Raw genomic sequence first — 14,953 nt, forward strand, 5'->3', positions numbered from 1 at the left:
TCATGCAAATATTTGTTTTATTTTATATAACATGAGCATAAATGATAATGAGATATCCTTTACAAATATAGATGTTTGGATGGAATAAGAAGTTAGTGAAATATATGTACAAATGTCCTATTTACAATATAAAAGACGAAAAACTTAAACATTTTTTTCCAATGAAACAATGCATGGTTATCTGATAAAAATTAAAGACAGGGTATTTTTTAAATAAAACACATAACACTTACACAAATTTGTAACTTTTCCATGAATTATCCCCCTAAACATTTTCGGACTTTTCCTGAATTTAAAGAATAAGTGCCTTTTTGTTCATTTTATAATTCTTAATAAATGACCTGCCATTGTTATTATGTTGGCATTAAATTTAAACAATAAAGCAATCACTTACTTAGCCACCTTCCTTCTTTCTAACAAATTTGAATGATCAAAAACTAAAAATATCTCTTCATGAGAAGTTTTTGTCATAAAAATTAAAGCAGTCATATTTCAAAGGAGTAGGGCTGGTAAGACCCCTTTTTGCCCCTAACTATAGCATTTCAAAAATTTGTTAAAAATGTAAACTTTCAGCAATTTATTTGAAAGAAGAATTCTTTTGTTACATGAATATGTGCTGTTTTTGATAATACAATGCACATGCATCAGGTACTAGCATCATTAATTTATTGAAAATTACTGAAATCTTCACAATTTTAGGATTTGTGCTTATTTTCAGATGGTTTTTGTCTAAAATGGAAGTGGCCACACCTGTGTTCAGTCATAGTATTTAAATATATGTTTATTTGATGATGATACATAACATATATAAAGGTTGAGACGGAACATGAATGCGGCCACTTCCATTTTAGACAAAAACCATCTGAAAATTGACGTATTTTGGCATATTTGATAGATTTTTCCTATTTAAGCTTGAATTTAGGAGTCTTTAATGACTAAATCAGTTCAAATCTTTTACATAAACTAATTGAATCGACTGAAGAAGACACCTAAGTGTTTAAAAAATGTCAAAAATCTTTCATCAGATGTATTTAAATAAAGATAGCCATGCATTGCATTTTTCAGCACTATAAAATGTAAGCCATTTGAACTTCCCAATACTTCAACACTCCTTATGCAATATCAAAAGTACTAGTACAAAATATGTGATTCAATGAAAAATCACTCTGGCTGGTGTGGTGTGATTCACTGTCAAACAGTGATTGCTGTTGATTTTAGGTTATTACTCTTTTATTGAGGAATCATTCTAATATTACTTTTGTGTACATATAGAATTTTACAGGATGAAAGTTCAAAGTGATTCACCTTTAATCCCTAGCAATCATAGTGGAAAATCACCAGGTAGAGTGATTTTCAAATAAATCACCTTGTGTGTACTGTATTTTCGTTATCATTCTGTTGTTCATTTTACATCTAACTATTAAAAGCAATTTCTAATCTATTTCAGTAATAAAAATAATTTTACACCTTTTTTCTATTCTTAACAGGAAAAAACTTCAAAAATTAAAATACTCTGACTTCTTGCCATCAAAATAACAAATAATTCAATTGTCTTTTTGTCTATTAAAGACATTTAGAAATTTACTAGAGATTACATATTATATTTTTTTTTATTTATTAGATCCAACTACATGTTTATAATAATATCTTTTGTCTGGTATAATTTGATTTTTCTTCTTTTTGTCTAGTATAAATTGAAATCTTATTTTTTTTCTAGTTTTAATCCTTCACCAATATTGCTCAAAATACCTTATGCTATCCCTCAGCTAATCTAACAAAATAATAAAAATGTAAAAATCATTACAAAAACTTTTTTGGTAAATAGATATAAAACAGCAATACATATACAATTATGTGGCCATAACAAACCAATTGCAAACTACAGCTCCGGCAAGTTTTGCCATTTACACAAGTCAAAGGCTTAAATATGAGCAGTGTTGTATTCTTCACTGAATTGGGACCATGTTGTCCACTCTGTGCCCACGCCCACAAGTCTAAATGATAAAGTCCACCACAGCTGCAGTGTATTTATAGTGACCTACTTTTCCGTCTAAATACATTTTGTTTTTATTTCACTTAACATAAATAGAAAGTCAACAGATATAAAAGGAGATGACAGGTATATCTGAATGAGACAGCAACCCAGCAACACAATAATCATGAGTAGTAATTTTTGTTTCAACCAAAACATTTTAAGTTTGCATTGTTTATTTTGGGAAAATAAAAGATACTTTTATTTCATCAAATTTTCATACTTGTACAGCAGAACCCATATTCCCAAAAAAAGATTCAAAATTAATTGAAATATTTATTGAAATTTATATTTATTGATGTGTTTTGTCCAAAACCTTAATAAACACTTTTAATGGCTCCAAATTTTAAATTTCTGTTAAACTTGTATTCCATTTGAGAAAGTTTCAAAAACTTTTTAATATATTAGAATTTGGCAGAACAGTCATTGAAACATGTCTTACAAATCATTAGAAGTTGCTTACTCAACAGATATCTTTTAAGTATCTTTAAATTTCAGTAAAAAAGCAGGTAAAAGCCCCCAAAAAAATGCCCCATACGCTACGGCGGAGGGCATAAAAAAAAGAAAAATTTACACCAGATATTGTTATCAGAAAAATTCTACAAGCCATTAAACAAAGATAAATTAGTCTATATAACACCAATAGATTACAAAATAATGAAGACAGTTTTAAAAATGGAAGACAACTTCATTTATTTTTTTTTAATTTACAAAACTGCACAACAGAAAAGTCACAATCCTATTACACCAAGTATAAAAATACATGATAGTTCATTAATCTGATAAAAGAACCTCTCCAAATTAAAATGGCCTTACTGTCTTATTGTCAGTAATTGATGGTACTTTAATCACAGTGTAAAACAATGGCAGAAAATCGATGAGAAAAAACGTATAACGTAATAATACTTGTCTGTCCTTCCCTCACCAGACTGAGAAAAAAATATCGAACTTATTAAATCTATTCTTGTAAAATTAATACCCCCTCCACTTTTATTGAAAAAAAATGAATCATTACCGTACAACTCGGAGGGTTGAGATCTGAAATTTAAATCAATTCAAAGGTTAAAATATGTGTTGATTTTTGGTCTGGAACTTTTTAATGATGCAAAAAGATTTTTTATATACATTTGTCATTTTACGAAATAAGTGTGAAGGACATTTGCAACTACAATAGAAGGTCTTTAAGCAACATAAAAACCTGAACCCAAAAAGCAGTAGCACTACCTACATTGTACTCCCTATTTGAGAAAACTAAAATAACTTAAAAAAAGAAATATACCGGTAAATAAATTAATCTCATATTAATGGCAAGTAATTAATCATTTATATGCAAGGGGAAAATGTGTGCTTATAGGGACACTATTTGGCCTAAAAAAAATCAAAGTACAAAATGTATTACAAAATCATGTGATTTTGTGTAAAACGTTGTATACAAATGACAAAAATCTGCTTTTACATGTACATATATTTGTAAGTGGGAAAAACTGAAATCCTACAAATAACATGAGAAAGTCCTTCATATAGACAAAAACTGTAAACTTTTTAAATTATACCTCTAATTGCTCTATATTTGGGGTCTAAAAACCACTTGAAAATAGATCGAAAAGTTTTTTTCACCAAAAGGTGTACAAGTGACTTTTTTTATGTCATATATGCATTTATTGTTACCTTTTTTTAAGTTTTTTTTACAAATTTATAAAGGTATATTAAATTGAAAAATTTAAATGGCAAAATAAAGTCCTTATAGCCCCTTTATTTTATGCATATACCATTTTACTACATAAAATAAAAAAAACAAAAGTTCTGTTGATAGAAAATGAAAGGATATGGAGTAAATGTACATATTTTAATGTACTTCTGAAGTATCAACTAGCTGGTTACTATATCTGACAATATGAGTCATATATAACATGTATAAGTTGTTTTTGTATTGCTTTCAGAGTTTTGAATGTGAGTTAAATATGAAGTTTACCCTACCATTAAATCCAACTGGTAACATGATTACCCATTAATAATATAACAATTTCATTATAAATATCTTTTCTTTGTAAATTGTGTACCTTCAAAGTTCATTTTGACTGGAATATTTTTTTTAATCATCAATCATTTAAAAAAAGTTTCCAATAAAGTTGGTAAAACATTCTAAATAGAGATTCATATATTAGACATTTATAAATAATTCATCTATAAATAGCTAAATTAGTGTCTAGATCACAAGTAAATAAACTCATACATAATGTAGATTTCTTTCTTATTTTAGAGACAATAAGTATATTGGGACATAAACGTGATAAACAAACGATATAACAAATGAAAAATTTAATATTTTGTTATGAAATTTACATATATAAATTATACAAGTCAACACTAAATGAAACTCTTCATTTAAAATTAAGGATACAAGAAGGATATGCATGAGAGATAAAGAAATGACAGAGATTAAAAACTGGTACAGACTGGAAAACAAAATGATAGCGGAACAAAATAAAACACATTATTTTTTAATTCAAAGTTAAATAACAGCAACAATAAATAATTTACATCAACAAATTTCTAAGAAAAAAACATAACTTCCCACATTAAAATTAAAAAAATATAAATAAAAGGGTAAATAATTATTTGTTTGTTATAGTGTTGAGAATTTCTTACATCAATCTTTTATGAATTATTTCCCTTTTATCATGCAGAGCTATTTCCTGCTGCAGATTCAATAGGCAAAAATGTGAAGATGTTTGTTTGGCTTGAACATGAAATGTCTTAAAAAATAAACCTAAATACTAAACTTGTCCATATTCTACTTACGTATATTTAAATTCACAAATATCGTGTCAAGGAGATAAAAAACAGAAAATTACAATAATATTTCCCTGACTAGTCCTAATACGAGCATCACTTAAACAAATGAATTCTTCAAACCAGATAATTATGTATGCAGCCTTTTAATTTTGAATGTTTTCTGACGAAAACTCTATATTTAGAACCCAGAAATGTCTTTATACAACTACTAAGTGTACTATACTAGGAATGTACATACACTGTATCTAAAATCAATATTGAAATTTTAATTATTGAAAATTATCTTATTCAGTGTAAATTTTTAAGGATTGTAGTATTAAACTCTTTTTTTCTCAAATTGTTCCCAAAGAAGAATAATTCTTTCATAGGTATCACTATTTGAAAAAATATAAATAATATTTTTGTTTTTTTTTATTTTAGCTCTTCTTATTCTACATGATTGCCTGGTTCGATACTTCATCATAATCAACGTAACATTATTATTGTTATTCTTAACAATCAATTATTAACAAACTGATAAAATCTGTTAGTGACAAATCCTTGCCGTCATGTCTTTCTGTAAAGATAAAGGATGTAAAAGGCCATCAGATGGATGTAAAAGGCCGTCAGAGGCACATCTTCTCGGTCATTTCTCGCTGAGAAGTAAACAACAATAAGTGATTTTAATTTGTGATCAATTTCAAGTGTTGATCCTCTACATGCCATGCCGTCAAGCAAGAATTGATGGTGTTACCATGTGGTCAGCAGATTTGGTAAGTCATGTGAAATAGTTCTAAGCTCCCAAATGCATTAGAAAAGCCATTACTATCCGTCTCTAATTTTATATCAGTTAAACCATAGAGTAATGAATATATATTGTAAGAAAAAGAGTAAGAGGTGCGCTGGTATTATTTGATTGTTTGTGAAGAATATGCCATGCAGTTGACCTGAATTTTGTCATTTCCATTTGTCAAACATGGGCAACCAACTTCAATTTTCAAATTTTGTAAAAATATTTTACAGAAAAAATTTTCCCACGGATTTGAAATACAGATCCTATGTCACGCTTCGCTTACAAATATCTGATAGCACTCTGTTCTACTTTCTGTTTTAAAGCCGTCCCATGGTCCTCTGTTTTTGTCTTTAATAATGATACACACCTTCAAAAATCTGAAGGCTGAAATTTCATTGGCTGAGGTAATAATTACCTGAACAGAAAGTAGATCAGAGTGTTGTCAGATCCTTGTAAGAAAAGCGTTAACACAGGATCTCTTTTTTAAATCAGATTGCAAGGCATTGTCTATTAAATTAAGTGGCCAGTCCCAATGTGGACAGGTGGAAAATGTCAAAAATCCATCTGAGACATAATTTACACTCAATCTACATACACCATTGAAACTTCACTATCGGACTAAATCTTGCTGAATTTGACATAAAAATACAATGTACTTTCCCCCATGAGTTTTTGTTACCTCTAATTGACAGACAGACCACAGGTAGAATACCTGTTAATCCTTCACAAATTACAGAAACTCTTTCATTTTTTTCTTGCAAACAATTTGTAGAAAGTACAATGTAGTTCTCTTGTCATTTTTAATCAGATAATGAAATTTTTCAATGGTGTATTTTATACTGTTTGTAGTCAGCTTAACACTAGTGTGCCATGTTTTTTTTTTAAATCCATACACCAGATAAGGGTTTTTAGATCTCCAATACCAATATATTTGTTGAAAGTTTAGGAAGCAAGGATTCTAAAATAGCAGAAGCAGTATTTTCTTTGTTACAGTTTTTGTGTCAAAAAAATTAATTAGGATTTCAATGAAAAGTATACATTGTAGAAAAGATTGAAAGAAATTTGTTTTATATACACATGTAGTATCATAATGTTTTTTTTACCAGCTAAATTCTGGTTCATTATTTATTAATGAAGTTTCAATGTCTTTTTTTCTCTACATCCATTAGATTAATTGGTTGAGAGATGTAGATTGTCAAGTATACAACACCAGCCATAGGAAATTAATTGAATTTTTTTCAATTAACATGAACCTCACGATTTAAGATTCATGAACCACTAATCCTGTTGTTGATAATGTTTGCTGTATGCCATATTTGTTTTTTGTTTATTGTTGTAGAATAAATCAGTTTGTTGTTTTTCTCTTTTGGATTGTTTCACATTATGTCACCACATGGACTTATAGCATACTTTTTTAATTTACTTTCATGGGTTTTGCTAATCGTTGAAGGCCATATGGTGACCTGTAATTGTCCTTTGGTGTTCATGATCTAAATTGATAGTTGTCGCATTGGTAATCATACATTGTATTACATCCTTATTATAATATAAAGCTTAAACATATTTGGTTTACTCCAAAGATCCAACATGCCAGGATTTTTCATTCAAGTCTAATAATATTTACAGTTGATTTTTCTTTATTTAATATTTGTTTAACCGATTTTTGTAAAATGATGACTACTTACTAATGGCTCCAGCTCCTTCTTGTCTACTAAGCTGTATTCCACCACAAAGTAATAGAAATGTTTATAGCACGTGTTTACATGAGCTTCCTACAAAACATTCCACATTGGATTAGCTAATACAGTAGATTCATGTTATATATAATATCATAAGTTCTTATTCTTTCAAGTGAATACCTTTTCCTACAGGTTTTTACTTTTTTTCTGTATTTACTTTTAAGGCAACATTTTGAATTCCTCTTTTAGGGTTTTTACCTGTTTCGAATGATTTTTGACAACGAGAGTGTTTAACTTTATTATTTTGCTTTAATATGTATTTCCTTCATTCCTTATCGTTCTTATTGACCTTTTTTATGGTAGGCATTATTTTTGGTATTTTTATTTCAGTAGTTGCATCTGATATTATGAATATTTGTGTTTTTTCTCTTTGAGTGTGTTCTTATATTGTGCTGTTACACCACTGTTGCAGGTTAGGGGAGTGTTAAGCGCTCATAAACATGTTTAACCCTGCCACATTCTTTATTTGCCTGTCCCAAGTCCAGAGCCTGTTGTTCAGGGGTATGTCGTTGATTCCTCTGTCATATTTTACATATAACATTATTATATTGTTTTATAATTTTACATAAATTGTTTTGTTATAAATTTCGCTGCTCGTTTTCTCAATTGAATTGTTTCATATTTTTCATGTCAAGGCCATTTACAGCCCACTATACAGTATAGGTTTTTCTCATTGTTGAAGGCCATATGGTTGCCTATGATTGCTTACATCCACTTTATTTGAACTTTGATGGATAGTTGTCTCATTGGCAATCATACCACATCTCCTTATTTTTATATTTAACTACCATGCTGCATGTACAGCGACTTAGGGTAATTTTTGCTTTTTTTATAAAAAGCACTTAATAAATTTTCATTATTATTTAAAATATGGTAGGGTAGGCAGACATTCTTTTATATATCATCTCCTTTTGACAGCATTTAATGCTTCAATTCAGGAAATATTTGGGGCAGCTTTATTGTTAACATATTCATATAAATTTTCTTTCCATTTAAGTTAAATAAAAGATATGGCTATTTTTGGTTTCTCACCAAAAATGTAGAGTTGTTTTTTAATATAGATTTTTGGTCACATGACAGAAGATATTGTACCTATACCAAGCCTTTATAAATATCATTTAACAAAACATCAGTATTTGTAATCCGTCTATGAAAAAAGTGACATTGACTAATATACAGTGAGGACCTTTGAAATCAAGAAGCTAAATAACTGGATAAAAGTTAAATAACTGATTAAATTCATCCGTGAATACAGTTTTGATTAATTCTGCCAAATTTTTGTACAGAATTATTGAACTGTTACAATAACTGATAATTCGTATGAAAGTTTATTGTGAAGAAATCCTAATAAAATTGTTATGAGTCCAATCTCAAAATAAGGGTCAGTTGGGAAACCCTACTAACAAATTCTTTTGTTTGCCTAAAAAAAAACAGTAGTTGTATGAGATGGTATGGAACTGTTGCATAATTAACTTGCACAGTTACTGTTTGAGATGACCTTTAAGATATCTGTTCTCCAAAAAGGAGAATCTTACAAGGGAAATAAGCATAATATACTTACAGCACCTAAGGCAACTAATGTATCAAAATGATGTATATACACATGTACAAAAACTCTGTATAGTCGGGTTAGTAATTTCTTCACCACTTGTAAGTAATTCTTTGGGAATGGTACTCCTATAAAAGAAAGTATGTAAAAACAAATTATTTTTTGTTATTTAGAAAATTTGGTGTTGATTGAAAATCTTTGATAGTCTTTTATTTATTCACAACATTTAAGACTCATGACTTGTTACAGGTGAAATATTTGCATAAATAATCTTTGACTCCATTCAATCAGTATATTTGTAGTAAACAAGGGACATTACTCAACAATTTTCATCAAATTGAAAATTTTGTGGTAAGGGACATAACTAAGCAACTTTCAGAGTTAATAAATATTCATCATTTAGTTTGAGGCTCCATTGGAACAGTATATTAGATGTAAACAAGGGACATAACTCAACAACTTTTATAAGGAATATATTTTCATCATGAGTTTGTGACGAAACCCAATCAATAGTTTATTAGTAAAAAAGGGACATAATTCACCAATTTTTACAAGGAATATATCTTTATCAATAATGCTTTACCTCATCCAATTGATAATTTTGCGGTACACAAGAGATATAACTCACCAACTTTTATAGGGAATAAATTTTCATCATTAGTTTGAGGCTCCATCGGAACAATATTTCTGTGGTAACTAAGGGGCATAGTTTAACAACTTTTAAAGGGAAAATTTTCTAATCATAAATCTTAAGACTTCACCCAATTGGTATATTTGAGGTAAACAATGGACATAAATCACCAACTTTCAATGTGAATAAATTTTCATAATTAGATTGAGGCACCATCAGAACAATATTTCTGTGGTAACTAAGGGACATAATTTAACAACTTTTACAGGGAAAATTTTCCGATCATTAATCTTACGACTCCACCCAATTAATATTTTTGTGGTAAACAAGGGACATATTTCACCAACTTTCACATTGAATATATTTTCATCATGAGCATGATGTGAGGCTCCTCCCAAACAATAGTATATTGGTAAATAAGTGTCGTAATTTACCAACTTCATCCAATTGATAATTTTGTGGTAAACAAGGGAAATAACTCACCAACTTTTACTGGGAATAAATTTTCATCATCAAATTGAGGATCAATTGGAACAGTATTTCTGTGGTAAACAATGGAACATAACTAACCAACTGTTAGGGGAATATATTTCTATCAATTATCAGTGAATCCATCCAATAGATAATTATGTGATAAACAAGGGAAATAACTCACCAACTTTTATAAGGAATTAATTTTCATCAATAGTTCGAGGCTCCATTGGAACAGTATATCTATGGTAAACAAGGGACATAACTCACCAACATTTACCCCAGGAATATATTTTCGTCATTAGTTTGAGGCTCCATTGGAACGTTATCTAATTGGTAAACAAGGGACATAACTCACCAACTTTTACTGGGAATATGTTTTCATCATTAATCTGGGATTCTACCCAATCCATCAACAATGATATATATTTGGGAGCTGGTAATGCTGTTGGTCTTTTGTATTTCACACTGTCTGTGTCACACCACTGATATTCATATCTAAAATGAAATGAATCATACAATTTATTTAAAATTTGAATTTTGTTTAAACACTTTAGTGTTAAAATAGATGCATGATCGGAGTTTAGTATGACGTCCATTTTCACTGACCTAGTACACATTTTTGTTAAGGGGCCAGCTGAAGCCCGTTTCTGGGAGTGGGATTTTCTTGCTGTGTTGAAGACCCATTGGTGGCCTTCGGCTGTTTTCTGCTCTATGGTCAGGTTGTTGTTTCTTTGACACATTCCCCATTTCCATTCTCAATTTTATGATGATGATGATGATGAATAGGTATTTAATGTCCATTGGAAAATAGTAGATGCATATCAGAACAAATATAATCATTTCAATGTGATATGAATACGAAATCTGAATAGTACTAGACCCATATCTAGTTCACAAGGTTAGTTTGCGGGGAGACTTATCAGCCTACAGGAACACATTTTTCTAACTCTGAATTCCAACCATCCAGTATTTGCTCTTACTTCTAATTGACACTTGCTATGCAGGAATGTATAATTACAGATTATCTACAAATATGATAATTCAAAAATCTGATTTTGGATAATTTATTTTTGAAGATTGATAGTACTCAAACAGCTGGCTAAATGGGCTAAAACACTATGTATTTTTGTCATCAAGGGAGATAACTTACCTAGGACCACCAGACATTGTGGTACATGTTTCTTCAGTGCAGTATTCACATATAGTACCATATAATAGATTGATTCTGTTGAAAAAATCTACAACTGTAAAATAAGAGGAGGCAATTATTATCCTAGAAAAAACACAATATATGCAGACTGTTACTATACATGTTTAAAAATACATGTAGGTTAGCAAATTATTACTGTTTTATGTCCCTAATCAACTATAGTTATAAATCTAAAATAGGCTTGGTAAAAAAAAAAAAACTTCTTATTGTTCCAGATTTACACATGACATATTTTCATTCAAATATCCCTTAATTGGAGTCACCTACATGTAGGTATGCATACAATACACTAACTGTGATTCGGTAAATCAAAACTTTTAGTGGAGAGTTTTTAAAATAAAATCAAAACCACACATGGTAATCTTGCTCTTTTGCTATGGCCTCTAACTGTTACCCTTCAGAGGCGGATTTAGAGGGTTTTTCAGGGGGCCCGGGCCCCCCTTTTGTGGAAAAAATTTGATAGATTATATAGGGAATCACTGAAACATGACTGCAGCGGGCCCCCTCTTAAGCAGTCAGTGGGCCCCCTCTTATAAAAATTTCTGGATCCACCACTGCCCAGGGTCTAGCCTTAACTGTACAAACGGGATTAAAGACCTGCCATGATGAGCATCTGAACTAACAATGTTGTACTAAATCTTCTATTCCTTTTTGCAGATCATTTAAAAAGAAACAAAGTTTGCTTAAAAAATCACTGGAAAAACAGATTTTACTACAGCATCTTATTTCTCTACGACTTGACACTAAAATATAGAGTTAAACAGTTTTGTTGAAGTCTCTTCTTAACCAATTATATGAGCAGCTGATCATGAGATGAAAAAAATTACATAAAAAATAAATCAAAATAAATATGTAAAACTAATAACTGATAGATACATGTAGAACAAAATTAATGCTTATTTGCTAAATCTAAAAACAAGATTACTTTTTTATAAAATTTACTATGCTACAACACAAACACAATATTCAATGGTATTTAGACATGTTCAAGGGATTTCTGGTCCTTAGTTCTACAATAAAAAGGGTCTGGATTGGAGGTCCTTTAATTCTGTATTCTGCAATTATGGTAATTTTTCTCTTTTCTCTTAATTTTTTAAGTGATTTTCCTCTATTCTTTATAATTTTTAGAATAGAGAATGGAAATGGGGAATATGTCAGAGACAACAACCCAACCAAACAGCAGAAAAGTAGTCCAAGACCTATTTTTCTAATTTTCTCTTTTCTGTAGTATTGGTCCATTATTCTCTATTCTGTAAACCACATCCAGACCCTCATAAAAAACAGTACAATATAATGTGAATGTTAACTACTATAGTATCATTGCTCTAATTCTGTAATTATAGGTGATGTGTATACATTTAAACAAGTTCTGACCAGTTTGACAGATTTTGATAAATTTGCAGTATTTCAAAAGGTTCACAATTGCAAGGGGATCATACAACTTGTGCTCAAAAAAAATATATTCTTATGGGTGATTAAACTAGGTTCAGTGATTTCTATGGTTCCGTTTTTCTTGCCACAAAATCAATTACCCCATTTGCCTCTTTAATCTAAAATATCAATACATTGAAAAAAAATAAAAACGAAGGTCAAAACACTTGTTAAAATCTTATTGTTAAAAAAGAGCCTAATTCTAGTTGAAATTATTTTTGTTAAACTCTGGCAGATATCAAATACACTAACTAAATTTTGCTTTAACAATGTAACAGTTGGTTATATTACCAAGGTTACAATGTATTGTAGATAGCAGTTTCATCTTAACTCAATAGGGTAGAATAAGCCTAAACGTATTACCAAAAAATTTGGTTAATCAAGGGATCGAAAGATAAACATCAACATGATCACTTCAACAGAAATAGTTCCTTCACCATTTTCACTGATATCTAGAAAACAACTTTCCCCAATAACTTAGAATTCACTTCCCCATAGTTTTAATATGCAGGTACATTCTCTGAATTGAGGAAAAAAAAAATAAACAACATAAAAAACATCTCATGCTACAATATAAATGGATGTAAATAAATTCAATGTTTCATATGTTTTTCATTGGCATGTATACCCCAATACATTCATGTGTGCAATCTACAAGCCTTGTGCTATTCCATGTATTCTTAACCTTACTGTATTTTTGGTTAACATAGAAAATTGATTCTGAAAAAAAAATGTGGAAAAAAAATATGTGCATTCAAGGTCATGAACAATAAACGTGATAAAATTTACATGCCAGTTTCTGATGTCTACGCATGCAAGTTAACTACATGTATTTAGCAGTTTGTCCGACACCAATTAAAAGTATACATCAAAAGCTCATTAAAAGTTTACTGAAGCGTATATGCAGAGGTCAGACTCGAACCATTCCGATCGCATATTTGTATTTTCAATCCAAGATACACAATGATCAGTCTGATGTATTGTGGCCATTCCAATTAAATACAAGCACTACTTTTATGCGGAATGTAGTTTTTTTTGTACCCACCATGAACAGCCAACCAGTCATTTAAATCCTCATTTGATGGTAGCTTAACAACTTCCCTCAAATCAATACCAGAATTAAGCGAAGCATTTGCCTGCTTGTGTAAATTATACTTTAAGCTACCAGGATCAAACCGCTTCTTGGGCTTAAAAGTCTGCAAAGAAATGAATCATACAAGTTTGTATATATAAGTATATATAATGATATATGTTTTAAGCTTAAGATTTTTGCATCCGTATTGAAATACACATGCAAGCTGTCCAACTTGACTGCCATAGATGAAATTTTTGAATTCTGAAACAGAAGTGGTTTATACATGTAACATTATAGTACCAACCATGCACGGCAATCCAATCATTTAAATCTTCTTGCGGTGGTAACCTGACAACCTCCTTCAGATCTATACCGGAACTCAGTGAGGCATTGGCCTGTTTATGGAGGTTGAATTTGAGAGTACCCTGTTCAAACTTCTTCTTTGGTTTAAATGTCTAAAACATACATGCACATTAAAATAAATATAAATTGCATTATTTAAATAAACATATATCATGTATATATACAAAATGTATATAAAGAAAAGTTTAGTGGAATCTGTATGCTTTATATATATATATATATATATAATTGTACATATGAAAGAAAATTAATTAAAGATAATAATGGTTTCAATTCATCACATTATCTGACCTTTGACTGATCTTAAGGTACAACATGTACAATGTGACTTGTAAACAAACATGTCTTTTAAAATTGTATGTTTTAGTCCTAAACTTAGTGATGGTTTCATAATCAATCAGAGATACAAATGTACATGTATATATTCTACTTAAACTTTTTTTAGTTGTAAGTGATTTCAGGATCTCATGGATCTCTTATTGAACTTTTGATGGCTTTCAAAAATAGAAAAATGTAAACATAATTTGACACCCAAACTTTAAAATCACTTGTAATTATATACTTAAAACTTTTAAACACTAACAGTTGTAAGTAAGTGATTATAACATCAAGGATTATCATAGGAAAAGTTTAGATGAATATCTTCCTGTCTTCTTTAGGTTTTACATTAACTTCTCTCAATGCAATACTATAAAATTTTATTTTAAAATGACTGCTCCATATATAAGGCCTTTTTAAAATTAAGCTACTGTAAATCTTTAATCTATTTTAGTTTGTCAAAAAAATAAGACGATACATGTATAAAGTCATGTTATTGGTGATACATGTACATGTTTTAGATACATATTATACACTGTACATTAATCTAGATCTTTATTAGC

General features: G+C 29.7%; 1 protein-coding gene across 3 annotated transcripts in view; it reads right to left on the reverse strand.

Moving 5' to 3' along the window:
• The window catches only part of LOC127704802 (MOB kinase activator 3B-like), a 21,056-nt gene continuing 6,103 nt past the window's right edge, over positions 1 to 14,953 (reverse strand). The window contains exons 2-7 of one of the 3 annotated variants that reach the window (XM_052209023.1): positions 13,680 to 13,830; positions 11,144 to 11,237; positions 10,349 to 10,488; positions 8,901 to 9,016; positions 7,286 to 7,372; positions 1 to 5,384 (exon numbers count right to left, since the gene is read on the reverse strand). In XM_052209023.1, coding sequence (XP_052064983.1) covers positions 5,355 to 5,384; positions 7,286 to 7,372; positions 8,901 to 9,016; positions 10,349 to 10,488; positions 11,144 to 11,237; positions 13,680 to 13,830 — 618 coding nt within the window. In that variant the 3' untranslated portion in view covers positions 1 to 5,354. Of the gene's footprint in view, positions 5,464 to 7,285; positions 7,373 to 8,900; positions 9,017 to 10,348; positions 10,489 to 11,143; positions 11,238 to 13,679; positions 13,831 to 14,013; positions 14,165 to 14,953 lie in introns of all 3 variants that reach the window. The other 2 variants (XM_052209022.1, XM_052209021.1) reach the window with 2 other exon arrangements.

Source organism: Mytilus californianus, unplaced genomic scaffold (genome assembly GCF_021869535.1).
Source record: "Mytilus californianus isolate M0D057914Y unplaced genomic scaffold, xbMytCali1.0.p SCAF_6, whole genome shotgun sequence".
In the NCBI taxonomy this organism is placed as follows: domain Eukaryota; kingdom Metazoa; phylum Mollusca; class Bivalvia; order Mytilida; family Mytilidae; genus Mytilus; species Mytilus californianus.